The sequence below is a fragment of the Zalophus californianus genome, chromosome 13 (genome assembly GCF_009762305.2).
Source record: "Zalophus californianus isolate mZalCal1 chromosome 13, mZalCal1.pri.v2, whole genome shotgun sequence".
NCBI classification, from domain to species: Eukaryota; Metazoa; Chordata; class Mammalia; order Carnivora; family Otariidae; genus Zalophus; species Zalophus californianus.
Window position 1 is genome coordinate 95,248,480 of NC_045607.1, and position 24,028 is coordinate 95,272,507.

Below are 24,028 nucleotides of genomic sequence, written 5' to 3' on the forward strand. Positions count from 1 at the left end.
TTGCTACTGGATGCCTATGTTTGCCAGATCTGTGAGGGAAGATGTTCACTCTCTTCTTTGGTGGATAGTTGGGGACTCGGGGGGATTGGCCCAAATTTGCCAGCTTTGGGCCAAAGTAAAGCAGTAAAGTTCACCAGGCAATGTCCTGAAGAGCTCAGAATTGAGGAATGCAGCAAGTGTTTAAATCAGGTAGTTTTGTGCTCATTTTCTGAAGAGAAAACATTGGCTTAAAATAGAATTTAAGGCTGAATACAATGGGACATGGAGGCTGGACTAGTTTACTGTGATCACAGGTCACTTAAAGCGTTTCTGTGAAGATTTATTTTCCACTTATTTCACCATCATCATTCTTTATGTGATTATAAATAATAGAATCCAGTAGGATAGCTGGGGGTAAAATTGTACTAATGGCATTATTAAAACCATAGTTTAAGGATGTAATGGAAGTAAAGACCCCCTTTCCCACTTTACAGTAGACATTAATAAGAATTGGAAATAAACGACATAAAATAAGCAAGACCTATTTTAGAAAAAATATGAACACTAGAAAAATGTAAACCTTAAGCTGAAGGACAGCCTAATTGTAGATAGGGAGACTAAACATCAGCTGTCAGTTCACAGGACCAAAAAATAAGTAAGGATCTAAAACAGCAAACATAAGTTCGATTTTATGCACAAATCTTGATTTTTAACACTCTGGTAGGAAGATAATACCATCTTCTCAAGCACATGTGAAACATTCATAAAACTAATAATACAGATTCCAAAGAAAAAAGTAATTTCCTTAAAGTAAAAATAAGACAGTATTCTTTTATCACAATGGAGCAAACTAGAAATTGATTTTTCAAATGACATACACTTGGAATTTAAAAAGCTATCAAAAGTAAACTTGTTCAAAGAAAATGCAAAATGATACTGCAGCTTTTAAAAGAAAATTGATAAAGCACAATATATCAGAGACAATATACACTTAAAGCAATTAAATGAAATTTTATAGCCTTAAATTCTTTTTTTTTTTTTAATCTTTTATGTATTTATTTGTCAGAAAGAGAGCACAAGCAGGGAGAGTGGCAGGCAGAGGGAGAAGCAGGCTTCCTGCTGAGCAAGGAGCCTGAAGCGGGACTCCATCCCAGGACCCTGCGATCATGACCTGAGCCGAAGGCACATGCTTAACTGACTGAGCCACCCAGGCATCCCTAGCCTTAAATTCTTAAGACTATAAGAAAGAGAATTAAATTTTCAACTCAGAAGAAAAAAAAAAAAATAAATCAAAGCAGAAGGGAATAAATTGTAAAAGTAAATTCCAAAATTAATAAAGCTTAAAAGAGAAATGAAAACTATGTAAGTGAATAAGTAAATAACCATCTGTGCCACCCAGGTGCCCAAAACTAGGTAAGTGAATAAATAAATGAAGTGTGATAAAAACCAAAATAGTCAAACCACTCACCGCAAATCAAGAAGAAAAATGTAAAAAGTAACCAGGAGAAATAATTGTGAGAGAGGAAATTTTAGCAATAAACTATTTTCACAGTTCTTTTTTAAAAAAGGATTTATTTCTTTATTTGAGGAGGGGAAGGGGAGAGAGAGTCCCAGGCAGACTCTGCGCTGAGCTGACATGGGGCTCAGTCCCACGACCCCAAAATCATGACCTGAGCTGAAATCAAGAATTGGAGGCTTAACTGAGTCTTAACTCAGGCACTCCTATTTTCACAATTCTATGTAAAATAATAAGAGAGTAAAAACAAAAGAATGCTTTGGTAAGTTAGTAGATTCCTAGGAAAGTACATTTATCAAAAGTGACAAGTTCTGATAAAAAGCATAAATTTATAAACTTTATTAGAAAAAATGAAATGTAACCCTCTCACAGAACAGCATTAGTCATAGAAAGTTTCACAGAAGAATTCTACCAAAAAGATGGGAAGTTTCAAGTTCGTAAATGGGACACATACAACATTTGGATCAAAACCTGAAGGAAAATGTACAAAAAGAACTGTAGACAAATCTCAGTAATGAATATTGATTTAAAAATTTTAAATATCGGCAGAAACCAACAGCATATTAAAATAAAACCTCACCAGGTTGAATTTATCCGAAAATGCCAGGATGCCTCAATATTTGGAATTGAATCAGCATAACTAATCTTGTACATAGATCTAAGGAAAAAAGTCATAAAATTTCTCCCCTAAGCACTTGAAAAGATCTTACAAAATCCAACACCCTTTCCTTTCTTTCTTTATTTTTTGGGGGCTTGAACCTGAGTTTAAGACCTGAGCTGAGATCAAGAGTCTGACATTAACCAACAGAGCCATCCATATGCCTCTCGACACCCATTTCTAACTTGGAAAAAAAAAAAAAAATCGCTGCAATAAGAATTGATGTACCCCAGAACTAAAACAAGGATCTTCCTTAATATGTAAAACAATAGAAACATTTTCGTAAGTTCAGAATCAAAGCAAGTATGTTAACTTTTTACGCTGGCATAAGCCAATGAAATCAGTGAAAAAACAGTGAGAGTTGTGTAAATTTAAAAAGAGGTGAAACTATTTACAGAAGAAATAAAATACATCTAGAAAGCTCAGTAGTCAATAAGTACTGAATAATGCACCAGGATTTTAAAATTAATACACAAATTTAATAGCCTTCATTAAAAAAAGTTATGACGATAAGGAAAATCTCAACATATTTTTTTAAAAAAAGTTTTTATTTATATATTTGACAGAGAGGGACACAGCGAGAGAGGGAACACAAGCAGGGGGAGTGGGAGAGGGAGAAGCAGGCTTCCCGCCGAGCAGGGAGCCCGATGCGGGGCTCGATCCCAGGACCCTGGGACCACGACCTGAGCCGAAGGCAGACGCTTAACGACTAAGCCACCCAGGCGCCCCTCAGCATATTTTTTAAAAAGATAAAATACTTAAAAGTAGAATGTGAAAACCTGTAAGAAGAGAATTTTATACTAGTCACAAAATAGACTTGGTCAAATGCTGTCATAAAGATTCTTAGAATCTTTGATTCTAAGTTAGAATCTTTCTAAGTTGATATAGAACTTTAACATAATTCCCCAAATAAGCAAACAAGGTTTCATGCTGGAGATAAAAGCTGAATTTGCAAAAAATTTAACAATTAAAAAGCTGGGAATCTTGGAAACAGTGAAGGAGGTTTTGCTAACATATTCTGGATCCTAGGTGATTGTAACATTGTAGAGTTAGAGCATGAATAGACAGACAAAGGGAATAAAGTATAAGATCCAGAGATGGACTGAAGTATATTTGGATAGTGTATACCTAATATGGCATAAGAAATCACTGGGGAAAAGATTAATTCTTTAATAAATGTCATTGTGACAATAACCATTTGGATAAAAGATAAAATTGAGTCCTACTTGGCAACATAAACCAAAACAAATTCCAAATATGTTAGAAATCTAAATAGAAGAAACCAAACCACACAATTACTAGAATAAAAAGAGCATTCTTTCATAATTTGGGTATGGGTAAGGACTTTCCAGTTATTACTCAAACCAAAAAGCAGTAAGAGAAGTGATTAAGAAATTTGCATTAAAAACTGTAGGGCAGGGGCACCTGGGTGGCTCAGTCAATTTAAGTGTCTGCCTTCAACTTGGATCATGATCCTGGGGTCCTGGGATGGAGCCCAGCATCCAGCTCTCCACTTAGCAGGGACCCTGCCTCTTACTCTCCACCCCTGGCCTTCCCCCCACGTACTTTCTCTCTCTCTCTCTCAAATAAAAAAATAAAATCTTAAAAAAATAAAAAATGCAAATGATATAAAAATAATAGTATGGCAAAAAATATAAGCACAATAAGACAGATAATGCATTTGGAATAATATTTGCAATTTACCTCATAGGTAAAGGGCTAACTTACTAATATATAAAAAGCTTCTTAAAATTCTTATTTTTTAGTTCAGGTAAAATTAACATACAGTGTTATGTTAGTTTCAGGTGTATAATACAGTGATTCAGCAATTCTGTACATTATTCAGTGCTCATTATAAGTGCACTCTTAATCCCCTTCGCCTTTTTCACCCATCCCCCCACCAACCTGCCCTCTGGCAACCACCAGTTCTCTATATTTGAGTCTTTATCTCTTTTTTTCTTTATTTCTTAAATTCACATAGCAAAGTCATACGATTTTGTCTTCCTCTGACTATATTTCACTTAGCTTTATATCCTCTGGATTCATTTATGTTGTAGATGGCAAGATTATATTCTTTTTTATGGCTGAGTAATATTCCATTGTATATATATACACACACACCACATCTTCTTTATCCATTCACCTACGGATGGACAGTTGGGTTGCTTTCATATTTTGGCTATTGTAAATAATGCTGCAGTAAACATAGGGGTGTGTATATCTTTTTGGATTAGTGTTTTGTTTTCTTTGGGTAAATAGCCAGCCATGGAATTACTGGATCATATGATAGTTCTATTTTTAATTTTTTGAGGAACCTCCGTACTGTTTTCCATAGTGGTTGCACCAATCTGCATTCCTACCAACAGTGTCGGAGGGTTCCCTCTTCTCTGCACCTTGCGCGCACTTGTTTTTGTGTGATTTGAGCCATTTGGAAAGGTATGAGGTGATATTGTAGTTTTGATTTCCATTTCTGTCATGATGAATGAAGAGCATCTTTCATGTTGGCCATCTGTATGTCTTCTTTGTATAAATGTCTATTCATGTCTTCTCTTTTAAATTGGATTTTTTGTTGTCTTTTTTAGTGTTGAGTTATATATATTATTTATGTATTTTGGATATTAGCCTCTTATCAGGTATATTCTTTGCAAATATCTTCTCCCATTCAGTGGGTTGTCTTTTAGTTTTGTTGATGGTTTTCTGCTACTTCATTATTAAAGGTGTAGAAGTGCAGTATTTCTGTATATTGATTTTGTATCCTATGATTTTACTCAATTCGTTTATCAATTCTAGTAGTTTTTTGGTGGAGTCATTCGGGTTTTCTGTATATAGTGTGTCATCTGGAAATGGTGACAGTTTTACTTCTTCCTTACCAATTTGGATGCCTTTTATTGTCTGATTGCTGTAGCTAGGACTTCAGTACTATGTTGAATAAGAGTGGTGAGAGTGGACAGACATCCTTGTCTTGTTCTTTACCTTAGGGGAAGTGCTCTCAGTTTTTCACCATTGCGTATGTTAGCTGTTTTTCAAATATGTATCTATTATTGAGGTATGTTCCCTCTAAATCTGCTTTGTTAAGCATTTTTATCCTGAATGGATTTTTACTTTGTCAAATGCTTTTTTTGTGTTTACTGTAATGGACACTATTATTTTATGATCATGATTTTTATTCTTTGTCTTGTTGATGTGATGTATCACATTGATTTGCAAATATTAAACCATCGTTGCATCCCAGGAATAAGTCCCATTTGATCGTGGTGAATGATTTTTTGGATGTATTGTTGGTTCAGTTTGCTATTATTTTACTGAGGATTTTTGCATCTGTAGTCAGCGATACTGGCCTGTAGTTCTCGCTCTCTCTCTCTCTCTCTTTTTTTTTTGTAGTGTCTTCATTTAGTTTTGGTATGAGGGTACTGCTGGCCTCATAGAATGTATTTGGTAGCTTGTCTTTTCTGTTTTTTTGGAATAGTTTGAGAAGAATAGGTATTCTTCTTTAAATGGTAGAATTTCCCCACGAAGCCGTTTGTTTTTGGACTTTTGTTTGTTGGGAATTATTTGATTACCTATTCAATTTCATTGCTAGTAATCGGTCTGTTCAAATTTTCTATTTCTTCCTGATTCAGTTTTGGGAGGTTATATATTTCTAGGAATTTACCATTTCTTCTGGGTTGTTCAATTTCTTGGCACATATATATGTATATACATATACACACACACACATATATGTGTATATATATATATATATATATATAATTTTTTTGTAGTGGTCTCTTAGAATCCTTTGTATTTTTGTGGTGTCACTTGTTATTTCCCCTCTTTCATTTTTGATTTTGAGTCTTTTTTTTTTCCCTCTGTTGAATCTGGCTAAAGGTTTATCAATTTTATTGGTGTTTTCAAAGAACCAGGTTCTGGTTTCATTGATCTATTTTTGTGGTGGTGGTGTTTCTCTATTTTGTTTATTTCTGCTCTTACCTTTATTATTTCCTTCCTACTACTGGGTTTAGGCTTTGTACTTCTTTTTCTGTTTCTTTTAGGTGTAAGGTTATGTTGTTTATTTTTTGTTTTGTTTTGTTTTTGCTTTTTTTGTTTTTGGTTTTGAGGAAGGCCTGTATTGCTATAATCTCTTAGAAGAACTTTTGCTGCTTCCCAAAAATGTTAGACTGGTTGTGTTTTTATTTTCCTTTGTCTCCGTGTATTTTTTGACTTCCTCTTTGATAATCTTGGTTGACCCATTCATTGTTTAGTAGCTTGTTTAACCTCCATGTACAGTTGTTCTTTCCAGAATTATTCTTGTGATTGATTTGTAGTTTCATAGCATTGTGGTTGGAAAAGATGTATGATATAATTTCAGTATTTTTTAGTTTGTTGAGACATGTTTTGTGGCCTGACATGATCTAGAGTATGTTCTCTATGCACTTGAAAAGAATGTGTATTCTGTCTTAGTGTGGAATGTTCTGTGTATATTTGTTAGATCCATCTAGTCCAATGTGTCATTCAAAGCTGTTTCCTTGTTGATTTTCTGTTTCCATGATCTATCCATTAATGTAAGTGGGTGTTATAGTTCCCTACTATTATGGTATTACTATCAGTTTTTTGCTTTATGTTTGTTAGTAGTCGCTTTATGTATTTGTTGCTCCCATGTTGGGTACATAAATATTTACAATTGTTATAGCCTCCTTTTGGATTGTTCCCTTTATGATTGTGAAGGATCCTTTTTTTTTTTTTAAAGATTTATTTATATATTTTAGGGGAAAGAGCGCACGTGTGCGAGCAAGTCGGGGGAGGGGCAGAGAGAGAAGGGGAGAGAGAGAGAGAGAGAGAGAAAATCCTCAAGCGGACTCCCTGCTGTGTGGAGCCTGAAGCAGGGCTTGATCCCAGGACCTCGAGATCATGACCTGAGCTGAAATCAAGAGTCCACTGTTCAACTGACTGAGCCACTTAGGTGCTCCTCTTTGTTTCTTGTTAGTCTTTATTTTAAAGTATATTTTGTCCAATGTAAGTATTGCTATCCCAGCTTTCTGTTAGCTTCCATTTGCATGATAATTGCTTTTCCATCCCTTCACTTTCAATGTGTGTCTTTAGGTTTGTAGGCAACATATAGGTTTGTCTTGCTTTTTTATCCATTCTGTAACCCATGTCTTTTGAATGGAGTGTTTAGTTCATTTACATTCGATGTAATTGTTGATTGGTTTGTATTTATTGCCATTTTGTTACTTGCTGTATGGTTGTTTTAGTAGTTCCTCTGTGTTCCTTTCTTCGGTTGCTCTTTTCTCATGGTTTGCTGGCTTTATTTTATTTTAATTTTTTTTTTAATTTTATGTATTAGAGAGAGAGCATGTGCATGCATGAGGATGGGGAGGGGCAGAGGGAGAAGCAGGCTCCCCGCTGAGCAGGGAGCCCAATCTGGGACTGGATCCCTGGACCCTGGGATCATGACCTGAGACAAAGGCTGGCCATGGCTGGCTTTCTTTAATGATATACTTTGGATTCCTTTTTCTTTATTTTTTGCATATCAATTACAAGGTTTTGATTTGTGGTTACTGTCAGGTGTATACATGATATCTTATGCATATAGCAGGCTATATTAAGATGATGGTTGCCTAAATTTAAACTAATTCTAAAAGCACTAAATTTTTACTTCTCTTTCTCCCATTTTTCAGGTATATAGTGTCATACCTTACATTCTTTTATTTTGTGAATCCCTTGACTAATTTTTTTAAGATTTTATTTGACACAGAGAGACACAGCAAGAGAGGGGACACAAGCAGGGGCAGTGGGAGAGGGAGAAGCAGGCTTCCCGCAAAGCAGGGAGCCCGATGTGGGGCTCGATCCCAGGACCCCGGGATCATGACCTGAGCCGAAGGCAGACACTTAACCATCTGAGCCACCCAGGCGCCCCATCCCTTGACTGATTTTTATAGGTGTACTGAATGTTACTGCTTTTGTGCTTCCTACTTTTTTTTCTCCTGCTTATGGTCCTTCCTTTCCACTCAAACAGTCCCCTTTAATAATTTTTTGTAAGGCTAGTTTAGTGGTGATGAATTCTTCTAACATATTTGTCTGGTAAACTCTTTATCTTTATTATTTTGAATGGTACCCTTGCTGGATAGAGTATTCTTTGCTGTATGTTTTTTTTCTTTCAGCACTTTTGAATGTATCATGCCACTCCCTTCTGGCCTGCAAAATTTTTGCTGAAAAGTCAGTTCATAGCTCTGTGGGGTTTCCCTTGTACGTAAGTCTTTACTCTTACTGCTTCTAGAATTTTCTGTCACTACTTTTGACCATTTCAGTTACTGTGTTTCTTGTTGTGGACCTCCTTGGGTTGATTTTGTTGGGGAGTCTTTGCCTCCAGATCAGGATTTCTATTTCTTCTTCAGATGTGGGAAGTTTTGAGCTATTATTTCTTGAAATAAATTTTCTTCCCTCTTTCTCTCTTTTCTCCTTCTGGGGTCCTTATAACAAGATTGTTATTACACTTGATGGTGTCATGGAATTTGAAGTCTTATTTTTATTTTTTATTATTCTTTTTTCTCTCTCCTGTTCATATTGCTTTCTATTACTGTGTCCTCCAAGTCAGTGATCTGTTCTTCTGCTTCCTCTAGTCTGTTTATTCTCTCTAGGTTATTTTTAATTTCAATAGTGAATTCTTCATCGCTGATTGGTTCTTTTTTATGTTTTCTCTTTGTCAGGGGTCTTACTGAGGTCCTCCACTTTTTCGTGAAGTCCAATATCTTTTTGTTGACCATTATTTTAAATTCTATATCAGGTATACTAATTAGCGCTCTTGCTATGATTTGTTCTGTTCTTTCATTTGGACATAATCCTTTGTCTCTTCCTTTTGCCTAGCTCTGTGTCTGTTTCTGTGAGTTAGGAAAGTCAGCTACATGGGTCGCCTGGGTGGCTCAGATGGTTAAGCATCTGCCTTTGGCTCAGGTCGTGATCCCAGGGTTCTGGGATCGAGCCTCGCATCGGGCTCCCTGCTCGGCGGGAGGCCTGCTTCTCCCTCTCCATCTCCTGGTCCCCCTGCTTGTGCTCTCTCGCTCTCTCTGTCAGATAAATAAATAAAATCTTAAAAAAAAAAAAGTCATCTACAACTCCTGCTCTTGAAAGTTGTGGTCTTATGAGGAAGAGGTCCTGTAGTGCCCTGCAGTGCAATGTCCCCTGCTCCCCAGAACCTGGCACTTCAGGAGTATTGCTTGCTGTCCTGTGTGTGTTGCAGCAGGGGTGTCCTGCTGTTTTGGCTAAGTCACATTTGCCTTCAGACCAGTTATCTGCAATGGCTCTCTTTGCCTGCTGTGGGCAGAGTTTGGTTCGTGTGTTAGTGGGCCTGTCTGGGGCTGCGTGGGGCTTGAATTGAGTCAGACCAGGTCTTTGCCAGAGGTGTAGTAGCATCAAACTGCAGGTCACTCTTCCTGTGTTGTCCCCTTAGAAGCTTTCATTGGTGGGCAGGTCCTGCAGTCAGACCAGATGTGTGCTCCCGGTCCACTGCTGGGGACACAGATGGACTGTTGTATGTGGTTATCTTTCTCTCCCCTGGGGCAGGAGTCAGTATGGAGTGGTGCTAGCTTCTGTTGGGGTGCTTGTTGCATGCTGCCGTGCTGTGGCTCTGCTTTGAATGGACTTTTATAAACATATGTTGGAGGGTGGGAGTCTGCAGGAGAACATGGGGATGGGGCATGGTGCCAACAAAGTCTGTGCCTGTCTGCTCTGTGAGGGAACTGCAGTCACCCAGGAAGACTGTGGAGGCTGAGACGGAGGGGGTGAGTCTGCAGAAGGACATGGGCCTGTGTGCACTGTTAGGAAGCTAGTTAGAGAGTGTTGAACTGCGCTGATTCCCATAGGTGTCTCTGTATCTACGCTGGAGGTTCAGATGTTGGATGACACTCACCAGCTCCTTTGCTCTTGGAGACCTCTTCCAAAGATTCCTGCTCCTCTGGCACCTGCTCTGAGATTAGTAAATAAATCTTTTTCTTGTATTCCTCAAGTGTTTTTGGAACTGCTAATTCTATGCTGTATCTCATTGGGGCTGTTTGTTGTGCTGTATCTTTAAGGGCGGCGACTCAGTTTACTTTCACCCTCCAGCTCTCCCACCCGATCCTTAAAGTTCCAGTTGCTAAGCCTCTTGGTGTAAGAACTTGCCAAACCAGTCCCATCTGGTTTTCAGAGTCAAATGGTATGGGAATTTGTCTTCTTTGGGCAGGTGCCTGGAGGGGCATATCCTCTCCTCTCTCCACACCCTTGGCACCCTTCTGTGGATAGTCCTGTGGGTCTTCTTGGCTCTAGACCACGTCTCCACCCTTCCTACCCTCCTCAGTATGGCCTCTTCTCTACATTTAGCTGCGGAGAGTCTGTTCCGCCAGTCTTCAGGTCATTTTCTGGATTATTTACACCAGTGCGGGTGTCACCTAGTTGTATGCATGGGGTGAGGTAAACACAGGATCATCCTGTTCCACCATTTTCCCAGAAGTCCTGAAATGGAACTGATTTTTTATGTTGCTTTTGTATTATGCAACTTTATTAAGTTCGTTTATTAGTTTTAACAGCGTTTTCAGCAGTCTTTAGGATTTTCTGTATTAAGATCATGTCACCTATATATAGAAACAGTTTTACTTCTTGTTTTCTAATTTGGATGCCTTTTATTTCTTTGTCTTCCCTGATTTCTTTGGCTCAGACTTCCAGTATTATGTTCAAAGGAGTGGCAAGAGTGAGCACTCTTGTCCTGATCTTCAGTGAAAAAAAGCTTTCAACCTTTCACCTTAGAGTATGTTTGTTTTGTGGACTTGTCATACATGGCCTTTGTAAGTTGAAGTATGTTCTGTCTGTGTCCTATTACTTGAGAGTTTTTTTTTTTAAATCATGAAAGGATGTTGAATTTTGTCCAATGTTCTTTCTGCATCTATTGAAATGATGGGATTTTTTTAGCTTTTGTTCTATTAATGCAGTGTATCATGTTGGTTGATTTGCATATGTTGAACCTTCCTTGTATCCCAGTGATAAATCTCACTTGATCATGGTGAATTTTCCTTTTACTATTTTTTAAAGATTTTATTTGTTAGAGGGAGAGGGCATGCATGCACTCGAGAGAGAGAGAGAGAGAGAGAGAGAGATAACACAAGTAGGAGGAGGGGCAGAGGTAGAGGGAGAAGCAGACTCCCCACTGAGCAGGGAGCCGGACGACTTGGGGCGCTCGGGCTCCATCCCAGGACCCTGAGATCGTGACCTGAGCCAAAGGCAGACGCCTAACCGACTGAGCCACCCGAGCACCCCTGAATTATCCTTTTAATGGGCTGTTGAATATACTTTGCTAGTATATTGTTGGGAATTTTTGCATTTATCTGGGATATTGGCCTGCAGTTTTCCAGTAGTGTCCTTATGTGTCTTTGTTCAGGAAAATGGAGTTTGGGAGTACTTTCTCCTATTTGATTTTTTGGACAACTTTGAGGAGGAGTAGTGTTAATTCTCCTGTAAATGTTTGGTAAAATTTATGAGGGAAGCCATCTGGTTCTGGGCTTTTCTTCATTGGGAGACTTTTGATTACCAGTTCAGTCTCCTTATTCACATTTTCAATTTTTTTTTTTTAAGATTTTATTTATTTATTTGAGAGAGAGAGAATGGGAGACAGCACGAGAGGGAAGAGGGCCAGAGGGAGAAGCAGACTCCCCGCTGAGCAGGGAGCCCAATATGGGACTCGATCCCAGGACTCCAGGATCATGACCTGAGCCGAAGGCAGTCGCTTAACCAACTGAGCCCCCCAGGCGCCCTCAATTTTTTTTCTGATTCATTCTTGGTAGGTTGTATTTTTCTGAGAATTTTTCTGTTTCTGTTTGATCAGTTTGTTGGCGTATAGTTCATAGTAGCCTCTTTTGATCCTTTGTATTTCTATGGTATCAGTTGTCATGTTTTCCTTTTCATTTTTAATTTTGTTGGCTTGGGTCCTCTCTCTGTTCTGTGGCTAGTGTAGCTAAGGGTTTGTCAGTTTTATCTTTTCAAGGAACCAAGTCTTAGTTGGGGTAATCTTTCCTATTTTTCTGTTCTTTATTTCTGCTCTACTCTTTATTTCCTCCATTCTGCTAACTTTGGGCTTAATTTGTTCTTTTTCTTTTTTTGTTTGTTTTTTGTGTTTGTTTGTGTGTGTTGTGTTTGTATGTGTGGGTTTTTTGTTTTTTGTTTTTTTTAAGATTTTGTTTATTTGAGGGGCGCCTGGGTGGCTCAGTCAGTTAAGTGGCTGCCTTCAGCTCAGGTCATGATCGCAGGGTCCTGGGATTGAGCCCCGTATCGGGCTTCTTGCTCGGCGGGAAGCCTGCTTCTCCCTCTCCCACTCCCCCTGCTCACTCTCTCGCTGTCTCTCTCTGTCAAATAAATAAAATCTAAAAAAAAAAGGATTTTGTTTACTTGAGAGAGAGAGAGCGAGCACGAGGGGGTGTGGGAGAGGGGGGCAGAAGGAGAGGGAGAAGCAGACTCCCCGCTAAGCAGGGAGCCCGACATGGGACTCTATCCCAGGACCTGGAGATCATGACCCAAGCTGAAGGCAGATGCCCAAACATCTGAGTCACCCAGGTTATTCATTCATTCTTGAAGGAAATAGCATGAGAACATAATTGAATGTTTTTTTTTTTTGTTTTTTTTTTTTAAGATTTTAAGATACAACAGTCATGAATTCAGTCCAGATAGTCTGAAGAAGTATGTGCTAAGGGATAGAAGGCATATATCTCATTAAAAAAACCAGAAGCCCAGAGTCCCAGCTGGCAGGGGATGATGTCTACAACTGTTTTGTGGAATGTTCAGTCAGGAGCAAAGAAGAACATCCAGGCTGTCCCAGAACAGAAGCTCCACCCAGTGCTTCTCTGTGTTCCCTGCCCACACCGCTTGTCTTTACTCATAAGGTCAGGGAAGGGGACACCTCCCCCTTTCCAGTGCCTTGTGGCTCTTACCCCTGGGTCTGTCTGTTCTCTCTGTTCCATAAGCTGCTCTGGCCCATACATCATTCTAGCTGTTCCTGACTCTCAACCCAGTGCTCAGGCCATGGGTGAGTACCTGTCAAGGACCTCTCCTGCAGCCTCTCCAGGGTAGATCCCAGGGGAGCAGAGTGGGTGCAGGATCAAAATGTGAGCAGACGTACTCTGGACTTACACAGGGTGAGACTGAGAACAGACTGCTCTTCACAAGATGAACTTTCACAGATAGTTTGCAGTTTTGGCTTTGGAGAAGGAAAAAATTAACCACCTTTTGATACCCACAACAAACCAGTCTTCAGAATAGTCCTGTGTTCCAAAAGGCAACTCTAAAGGTCAGAATGGTAGACATTGTTCTGGGAACTGGGTGGTGATTTTCAATAGGACAGTCAGGAAAGGCATCAGGGGGACAACGTGAGAATGCCCTGAGGTAGCAGCCAGTTTGAGGGATTTGGGGGTGGCCAGTGTGCAGGGGGGTACCAGAACTGGGGGAGGGCATGTGGAGTTTCTGGGCCTGTACGAAGGGCCGGAGTTCTTGGGCAAATGAGGGACAAGATCTCATAGATATTTGTCAGGACCCCTCTGGTTATAGTGTGGGAAATACATTGAAAAGATGTGGAGGAATAGTTCAAAATCATAAAACAGCCCCAGGGCTACAAAAATATACATCAGTTGTTAAGAATTAGATCTACACTTACCACCTTTTGCTTTTGCACGTTTGTCATCAGTTGGCCATTCTGATGTGGGGCTGTTTCTGGGTTCTTTGCTCTGCTCTGTGTCTGTCCCTCTTCTAACATCACATTGTCTTGGTTACTGTAGCTACAGAGTACTTCTTTTTTTTTTTTTAAGGTTTTATTTATGTGACAGAAAGAGAGAGAGCAAGAGCAGGAACACAAGCAAGGGGAGTAGGAGAGGGAGAAGCAGGCTTCCCGCTGAGCAGGGAGCCCGATGTGGGGCTTGATCCCAGGGCCCTGGGATCATGACCTGAGCTGAAGGCAGACGCTTAATGACTGAGCCACCCAGGCACCCCACTACAGAGTACTTCTTAAAATCAGGTACCATGGTTTCTTTTTCAAAATTATCATAGCTACTACACTCTTACCACATAGGTTTTAGTATCTGCTTGTGTATATCTAAAAAGATCCTGCTGGCATTTTGTTAAGAACTACATTAAATCTATAGATCAGTTTTAGGGAATTAGTATCTTTGCTCATTCTGCCTTTCCATTTATGTAGGTCTTGTTTGTTTGAGATCCTTAGTGCTTTGTAGTCTGCATGCAGATCCTTCACATATTTTGTTAGATTTAATCCTAATTTGGGGGGAAGCTATTATAAATGAAATTTTTTTAAAGCAAGATTTTTTTTTTTTGCTGAGTAAATTTTATGTACCTATATATATCTATATATATCACATTACTTTGTCCATTAAGGCATTGAGAGACCCTTAGATTGTTTCTGTATCTTGGATATTTTAAATAATGCTTCAAACAAAATGGGGATGCAAGTATCTTTTCAAATTAGTGTTTTTGTTTTCTTCAGATAATACACAGAAGTGGAATTGCTGGATTACGTGGTAGTTCTATTTTTTATTTATTGAGAAAACCACATGTTGTTTTCCATAGTGGCTGCACCAATTTGCATTCCCACCAACAGTGAACAAGTGTTCCCTTTTGTCCATGTTCTTGCCAACATGTTATTTTTATTTTTTTTATAAAAGCCATTCGGACAGGTGTGAAGTGGTAGCTCATTGTGGTTTTGATTTGCATTTTCCTGATGATTAGTGATGTTGGAATCATGTACTTTTTGGCCATCTATAAGTCTTTGTATTTATTATTAAGACTGACATTGAGCTTACTGCTTCTAGGAGGTTTATAGTTTCAGATTCTGCATTCAAGTCTAGTCTATTTTGAGTTAATTTTTGTGAATGGTGTAATATAGTTGTCCAGAGTTGTTCTTCTGCATGTTGCTGCCCTCTTTTCCAAAAACACTGATTTAACAGTCTGTATTTTCCGGGGATGCCTGGGTGGCTCAGTTGGTTAAGCGTCTGCCTTCGGCTTAGGTCATGATCCCAGGATCGAGCCCCATATTGGGTTCCCTACGCAGCCTCAGCAGGGAGTCTGCTTTTCCCTCTCCCTGTGCCTGCCACTCCCCCTGCTTGTACTCTCTCTCTTTGTGTCAAATAAATAAATAAAATCTTGAAAAAAAAACAAACAAAACAGTCTGTATTTCGCCCCCAATTGTATATTTCTGGCTCCTTGATCATAAGTTAATTGGCTCTTTATGAGAGGGTTAATTTCTGGGCTCTGTTGTGTTCCACTGACCTATATGTGCCTGTTTTTATGTCAATATCATACTATTTGATTACTGTACTTTTACAGTATTGTTTGAAAGTTAGGGAGTGTGATATTCCAGATTTGTTGGTTTTTCTGAAGGTTCCTTTGTATATTTGGGATCTTTTGTGGTTCTATACACATTGTGGGATTGCTTATTTCTGTGAAAAATACAGTTGGAATTTTATGGGGATTCCGTTGAATTTGAAGATTGCTGTGGATAGTATGCATATTTAACAATATTCTTCCAGCCCATGAACATTGAATATCTTTCCATTTATTTGTGTCTTCAGTTTATTTCATCAGTGTCTTACAGTTTCAAGTCTACAGTTCTTTTATCCTTCTTTTTTTTTAAAGATTTATTTATTTGGGGGGGGGGGGGCTTGATCTCACAACTGTGAGATCATGACCTGAGCTGAAACCAAGAGTCAGATGCTCAACTGAGCCATCCAGGCTCCCTGGTCTTTCACCTTCTTAAATTTATTTCTAGGTATTGTATTCATTTTGGTGCAATTGTAAATGGAATTGTTTTCTTAATTTTTCTGATGGTTCATTAACACTGTATAGAACTAACAGGGTTTTTTAATTTTGGTATATTGATTTTATATCCTGCAACTTTACTGGACTCTTTGTTTAGAGTCTTTAGGGTTTTCTGTATGTAATATTATGTCATCTGCAAATGGTGACAGTTTTACTTCTTCTTTTCCAATTTGGAGGCCTGTTATTTCTTTTTCTTGCTTAAGACTTTCTTTCTTTTTTTTTTTTAAAGATTTTATTTATTCATGAGCGGCGGCCGGGGGTGGGGGGCGGAGAGAGAGAGAAGCAGAGGGAGAAGCGGGCTCCCAAGGAGCAGGGAGCCCGATGCGGGACTCGATCCCAGGACCCTGGGATCATGACCTGAGCTGAAGGCAGACGCTTAACCATCTGAACCACCCAGGCGCCCATGCATAAGACTTTCAATAATATGTTGAATAAAAGTGGCAAGAGTGAGCATTTTTTAAAAAATTTTATTTTATGTTACGTTAGTCATCATACATCATCAGTTTTTGATGTGGTGATCCACGATTCATTGTTTTCATATAACACCCAGTGCTCCATGCAGTACGTGCCCTCCTTAATACCCATCACCGGGCTAACCCATCCACCTACCCCCTCCCCTCTAGAACCCTGTTTGTTTCTCAGAGTCCATAGTCTCTCATGGTTCATCTCTCCCTCCAATTTCCCTCCCTTCATTTTTCCCTTCCTTCTCCTAATGTCCTCTATGCTGTTCCTTATGTGAAACCATATAATTGGTTTATCATATGTGAAACCAAATGATAGTTGACTTCCTCTGCTTGACATATTTCACTTAGCATAATCTCCAGTCCCATCCATGTTGATGTAAACCTTAGGTATTCATCCTTTCTGATGGCTGAGTAATATTCCGTTGTATATATGGACCACATCTTCTTCATCCATTCATCTGTTGAAGGGCATCTCAGCTCTTTCCACAGTTTGGCTATTGCAGACATTGCTGCTATGAACATTGGGGTGCATATGGCCCTTCTTTTCACTACATCTGTGTCTTTGGGGTAAATACCAGTAGTGCAATTGCGGGGTCATAGGGTAGCTCTATTTTTAATTTTCTGAGGCACCTCCACACTGTTTTCCAAAGTGGCTGTACCAACTTGCATTCCCACCAACAGTGTGAGAGGGTTCCCCTTTCTCCACAACCTCTCTAGATTTGTTGTTTCTTGCCTTGTCCATTTTTGCCATTCTAACTGGTGTAAGGTGGTATCTCAGTGTGGTTTGGATTTGAATTTCCCTGATGGCTAATGTTGATGGACATTTTTTCATGTGTCTGTTACCCTGTGGTGGGGGATGGGCTCAGTGGAAACCGGTTTTTGGGGGCTTTTGTTCCCTGGTTACTTTCCGTGTCTCTTCCGTGAGTCAGAGCGGAAGATACCGTTTCCAACCCTCTGCCTCAGAGCAGAGATCACATTCTGTTCTTCAGTGAGCTCTCCAGCCACAGTCTCTCCATTTCTTTCTGTGCTGCTATAAACTACAGGGTCCTGGGTTGTGCGCCCCTCCGCAGCGCTCTGAGTCCTGCCTCCAGGTGGGGCATGTCTCTGCCCTTTGTGCTTCTAAAACCGCAGCCGCTCCCAGTTTGCACGTGTGACCCCACCGCTCCTGGTTTCCGTCAGGGGGGCTGCCCTAAAGTCCTTTCCCCGCCGCTCCCCAGTCTGTGAGCCTGTGCCCGGTCCCCAGCGCGCGAGGCTGTCGCTCACCGGCGGTGTAGGATCCCCCGGCCAGGCTCCCTCCCGCTGCCGTTTATCCTCCAAAATCTGCCCGCGGAATCACGGCTCCCTGCTTGGTACCTCAAAACCTACTGCCTGCGATATTCCGTTTGTAGAGATCTGGATCTATTTTCTTACATCTCAGGACGATTTCGTGGGTGCTCAGAGTGGTCTGGTAGCTATCCAGCTCAATTCCAGGGACCAGTTGGAATAGGGTCCCCTACTCCTCCGCCATCTTTTCTGTCTCTAGTACAGCTGGCCCTTGAACAAGGATTTGAACTGCATAGGTCCCCTCTACATGGACTTTTTAAGAAATGATACTGTAGATGTATTTAAAAATTTTTTTTTTAATTTTATTTATAGACAGAGACACAGGGAGAGAGGGAACACAAGCAGGGGTAATGGGAGAGGGAGAAGCTGTGGGGCTTGATCCCAGAGCCTGAATCGAAGGCAGACGCTTGACTGAGCCACCCAGGCGCCCCTTGACTGTAAATTTCTAATGAAAAAGTTATTTTCCCTCATAACTAGTATTTTATTATTTTTTTAAAAGATTTTATTTGACAGGAGAGAGACATTGAGAGAGGGAACACAGCAGGGGGAGTGGGAGAGGGAGAAGCAGGCTTCCCGCCGAGCAGTGAGCCTGATGTGGGGCTCAGTCCCAGGACCCTGGGATCATGACCTGAGCCGAAGGCAGACAGTTAACAACTAAGCCACCCAGGTGCCCCTATTTTAAGATTTCTTAACATTTTCTTTTTTCTAGCTTACTTTATTATAAGAATGCAGTATGTAATACATGCAACATACAAAATATGTGTTGTTACTGTAAGGCTTCCATTTAAGAGTAGGCTATCAGTAATTCAGTTTTTGGTGAGTCAAGTTACATGTGGATTTTTGACCGCATAGGGACTTGGCATCCTTACCCCCGACGTTGTTCAACTGTACTTTAATGCTCAGTAGAAAAGTTAGGGGAAAACGTTAACAAGCTGTGGAAGATCCACATCCTTTAGCAAATGCAGATCTGGGTCACAGGAGAGGTGCCAGTGAGGATCAGAAGTTCACATAAGGTGTGTTGAGGGTGCCAGTCGCTGTCTTAGTCCCAGCCTGTCCTTTCCTCGGCACACACCTGTTCTGCTTTGTCAGCTGGCTCCGTCGACTGATGAAGGGTGCTGGATAGAAACTGCATACTGAAGAAGAGGAGGGACTAACGGACTCCTTCCTGCCTTCTCATTTCCCACAGCTTCATTCTGGTGACGCTTCTTCATGCTGGCAGTGGCGGTTCTTCCCGAGAGTAGCAGCCAAACCCAGTTTGCAGTTTTTCCAGCACAGGCAGAACCAGGTACACTGTCAGCCCCAGCCATCACCCCACAGAACTCACTTCCTAGCCTAGAAATTCCATCACTGGTCAGGTGGCAGCCCTTCCATAAGAGTCTGGTTTAATAATTCAGTGGTGGACATTGTTCCCTCAGCCTATGATGGAAATGTTCTGGAGATAGTCCTAACAGCTGTGCAACCTTGTGAATAAATTAAAAACCACTAAATTGTAAATGGTTAAAATGGTAGATTTTATCCCAGTTTTGACATTCGTTATACTGGGTAAAGAAACTGCAATTTTGGTAAGCAATAGTAAAGATGTCACGAGAGCATTTTTTAAAAATTGTGGCAAAATATACACATAACCTACAGTTGACCATTTTTAGTTCAGTGGCACTGAGTACATTCACACTTTTATGCAATCATCCTCACCATGTCCATTTGCAAAGCTGAAACTCTACCCATTAAACAGTAATTCCCCCTTACCCTTTCCTAGTTCTGGCATCCGCTATTCTACTTTCTGTCTGAATTTGACTAAAGTGGAACCACACTGTGTATGTCCTTTTGTGACTGGCTTACTTCACTTATCATGTCTTGAAAGTTCATCCATGTTGTGGTGTGAGTTAGAATTTCCTTCCTTCCCTAGGTTGAGGATTTCCTTGTATGTAAATGCCATATTTCCTTTATCCATTCAGTCAACAGCAAACACTCGGGTTGCTTCCACCTTTTGGCTATTATGAAGAATGCCAGTAAATGGGTGTACAAATATGTTTGTGTCTCTGTTTTTTTATTTTAGATGAAAAAGCTATGATAGGTTTTTGAAGGGAGTTTGTTAAAAATCAAATTTTTTTGAAAATATACCTCTTTTTTGCATTAGCTTAATTAAGGATTAAGAATTTAGTTGATACCCACCCAAAAGAGAACCCAAAGATCAATGGTACTATTTGCTTTAAAGAAACACAAGACATAAAGGTATCCATTGCAAATTTATTATGCATTAGGAAGCTTAACTTAAAAACCAACAGCATAGTAAAAAGATATGTTATCTCTGTTCACAGCAGAACAGGTTTCAAAATATATTTTCTTTTAAATGTGTTCAGTCAGTACACAATCCTTTTATAAAAGTTGTATATATATTTTTCTTTCAACACCTTCATTACATTTATAAATACAAGATTTACACAGCACCCCATCAAAAAAAATTTAAAACTCCTTACAAATATCTACATATATTTCATACCTATAAAACTTTCAGAGGAGTGCTCTGTTCAAGGTGGGTGGGGCCTAGTTAATGGTCGATTTACTGGTGCAGGAAAATACATATAAATCTGTAAAGTTTTCTGTCCATAGAACATCTCGAAAAATTAGCAAGACACTTATTGTGAAACTGAGCTTCCTAAACCACATTTTAGAAAAGAATCTGATGTGCATATTCCCATGAAATTCAAAAGTCAGATAAACAGATGGAAATAAAGACCCGACTGAAAACCGATGCATACAATAGAGCAGTTAAGGCAGGAGTGAGATGAACGAGAAAAATCGAGAAGACAGAAGATGCAGCAAGGAGCAGATGGTAATAATGTGTTCTAGGAGTCTGAACTTGGATATAAACTCCACTGGTATCCGGTCACTAATTAATTCTCATCCTCACTTAGGAATATTTGTATTATTGAAAACTTTCTTAGAAGCTCCCTTCAAATTCTCTGTTGCCACCAGAACACTTGATGTGCGTTTTTCTTCTGTAAAATTACCTGGAATCTGACCAAAACACCAGGGCCAGCGATCTGAGTTGCTAGTTCTTCATAATTTAAATTTTTAAGAAAATTTTCCTTTTATCTAATATAGGTTATCACTGATCATTATTAATGTCCAGAGGTGTATGTGCTGAACTTCATTCTAGCCAAGGACAGGAAGTAGAGACAAGGAAAGGAGAGTAAGATTTGGGTTTCTGTTGACCTTTGAACAAAGGCAATAGATCCCTGATACTGAGTGACTCTTGGAGCGGCCGCTCATGAACACCCGTGGGCTAAGCGGGCACAGATCAGAGAAACAGGAAGGAAGAAAATAAGCAGGGACTTTTTACCTCGGATCTTGCCAGAGATGGCAGTCCACTCCCACCCTGCACCTTCCACTGAAAAGGAGATGGAAAAACTGCTATCACTCTTCCTCCAGAGTTATTCAAGGAAAGCCATCCTACCAGAGGTAAGAAATCTTTCTATTTGAGTTTCAAAGTTTGGACTCCAGATGACTTTGAGAGTTGCAAAATTTGCAGGAAACTACTTTGAATATTGTTCTAATATACCACAAAAAGAAGGAAAGGAACAGGAGCGGGGCGGGGGGGCAGTGGAGGGATGGAGAGGGTTACTTCTCAAACCCGGCCCTGAAGGGTGCCACTAGCATCTCCCTTCCAGCACCATGGAGTCTCCGTGTGGTGTGGCTCCCACGGCTCTCAGAGAAGGCATCTGCAGAATCCCGCTTTCTGCCAAGTTCACAGCTCAGTGCACTGATTCCCAGACTCCTCGAAGGAAGAGAGCTCCCAGATGCTGCTGTCTTGCAACAGTGGCTCAATGTCCTCATCACTGGCCCGCTCTGGGGTGTTGGTCAGGCTGCCGCTGATGCTGTTGCTATGTTTTTGAAGTCCACTGCCTTTATGGTATTCAGGGATGAATAAGGCAACCAGGAAAGACATGAGAACTATACATGCCCCAAATAAAAACGGTGGGCCTGGGATGACAGCTCCCTGAGGGGCATGGGAAACAAACGGAGATAAAGGATTCGGTTAGTCTTCAAAATTAGCCCTGGACTCCCCCAAACCATCCAACAGTAAATCATTTTCTCATAAGCAAATGTTTCATTCAGTATCAAGGCCAATTCCCATAGAGCCTGTGTTCGGAATATGACAGAGGGCAACTAATCATTGTTCTTTGCACCACTTTTCAACAGCCTTTAAGTGGCAGTTGTGGGTCTCCAGTCCCCATCCCGTGACCTCACATTATGTACTCTGTTCGTGAACATCAAGAATTTTATACAGAAATTTACACTAAAGGAACGACTGAAGAAATGTAGTAGAAAAAGCACTCTAGCTCAATTCCTAGCAGGGATCTAGGTCATTTCACATTTTATTTGGCCTTCGCTGGGCTTCACCAGAGGACAGGATTCCGATCAGATACTTGTGTAGGTAAAAATGGACTCTGAACAAAATTAAGACAGAGCTTTTTGCAGAAGATACTACATCACTGAACTGACCCTTCCTCAATCCCAGGAAGCAGTGAACAGAGCACATACAAGAGAAACATCAGATGAACAAGAGAACAAGAACATTCTCCAGATTTAAGTTCAGATTTTGCTATCATCAGACATCAGACATATGGTTATAAAACTAGACTTATCACCAAATTACCTGCAGGGCAGCATTGTCAGAATTCAGTTCTGGTTCCAACTCAGTCAGTTCCACATGGAACATGTAGAATATGAAGCCATACAGTGCTGGCCCCAGGCCATTACACAGCCCTCTTATTCCAGTTATGATCCCCTGGGCGACTCCTGCATGAGAATGGAGAGAAGGGAGCCCGTCTTCTCAGAAAAGCATCTCAAGATTAGGGACTTAACAGTATTTTCTTACAAACTGTGATACTCTGCTCAGCTGGACTGAGTATGAGTAGTCTGTGCTAAGGGAAGTAGATTAGGGACTTCGCCCATCATAGTTCCATTTGGTGCACAAATATATTACGGGTTTTACTATGCCCTGTTAATGTTGTCCTAACTCTCTCCCCTAAGATCTATAAGGAGATGAAATGACAGTGATGTTTGTGAAATTTCTTTTGGGGCCGAATTCCCCACGTAACAGTTAGAGCCTTCTTATAAATGGGGAATAAAAAAATGAAAAAAACTCTAATAATTATTCTCCATTTATAGGCAATTTCCACTTTTCTATGGAATGAGATTTTCCTCCTCTACTCATCTAATGATCCTTTTACAGGAAAAATCTGCCCTTTGTCTCCTGGAGCCCTTTATATGAGTCCATAGCAGTCCCAAAGTTGTGTACTTGGGGCACATTCACACAGACTGCTCCTCATGGTGAGCTCCTCATGGTAACCTGCACTGAAAAATCCCAGAAGTACCAACTTCTAATGTGGCAGATAAAATATTAGCTTGAATCATATGAAAATGCATGTTTCCACAGTCAAAATCGTTCAAATATGATTCAACTTAATGTGTTCCAGTAATGTTGTACACTGACATTTAGAAACATCTGTATTAGAACATACAACCATAACAGCCAAAGAGAATTCATGTCATGAAAGGCCAGATGGTGCCTGTCAGACGTCAAGGCAGTGCCCACAGCTGTCTCACTTCTTCAGATGTAACACCTCCCCAAGGACACACAGCCAAGGGATTTCCCACAGGGTGACACACAGAATCTGTGACACTTTAAAAATGGGTATGAATAAGATGGCTAATTTCTGATGTGGAAAAGTAGGTGCAATGAATTAATCTTTTCCAATCTAGTTTTTTATTAGAACTTTTAAAAAGGCTCTAATGAATTTAAAAGATTTTCCTTCTAAAATTCACTACTTCCTGACTACTTTAGGTGAACCATTAACAGATGGAGAAGGAAAGGATTAGTTCTGGCAGTGGGAACTGCCTGACAGAAGCCAGAGGTTCACGATGAGTCTAGATGGTAGAGTGCTATTCTCCACGTGGTTGTCTCCATTTTAATTGTTTCCAAAGTACACATATTTACTTATTTATCCCCTCAAAAAATCATTTCCTAATTTTAAGCTAATGGACTTTGATTCCAAATTAAATTTCAGTAATTATGGTGATTAAATAAAGAACTCATTGCTTTACTAACCAGTCTTTCCTTATTTGACATTACATCTGTTAAAGTGATTCTGGTGGTAACACACACGAGAAGACTCAAAACTGAAGAGAGAAAATGGATAGTTTTGTTTTTTGTTTTTATTTTGGATAGTTCTATTTCTAATCCTTAGTATTCTGAAAGTCCAG

At 40.0% G+C, this 24,028-nt stretch overlaps 1 protein-coding gene and 1 long non-coding RNA gene across 9 annotated transcripts in view; one reads left to right on the top strand and one right to left on the bottom strand.

The window, feature by feature from the left end:
• LOC113934891 overlaps window positions 1-24,028 on the top strand; it is a 32,225-nt gene that overhangs the window by 818 nt on the left and 7,379 nt on the right. For 3 of the 5 annotated variants that reach the window (XR_003523821.2, XR_003523822.2, XR_003523820.2), the window contains exons 2-3: window positions 18,945-19,043; window positions 20,864-21,220. This is a non-coding gene — a long non-coding RNA (uncharacterized LOC113934891). Of the gene's footprint in view, window positions 1-18,944; window positions 19,044-20,863; window positions 21,221-23,908; window positions 24,021-24,028 lie in introns of those variants that run through there. The other 2 variants (XR_003523823.2, XR_003523819.2) reach the window with 2 other exon arrangements.
• The window catches only part of MFSD14B (major facilitator superfamily domain containing 14B), a 71,879-nt gene continuing 67,020 nt past the window's right edge, over window positions 19,170-24,028 (bottom strand). For all 4 annotated transcript variants that reach the window (XM_027616484.2, XM_027616483.2, XM_027616485.2 and 1 more), the window contains 2 exons: window positions 22,419-22,561; window positions 19,170-21,758 (listed from right to left, as the gene is read on the bottom strand). In XM_027616484.2, the coding sequence (XP_027472285.1) occupies window positions 21,507-21,758; window positions 22,419-22,561 (395 nt within the window). In that variant the 3' untranslated portion in view covers window positions 19,170-21,506. The remainder of the gene's footprint in view (window positions 21,759-22,418; window positions 22,562-24,028) is intronic.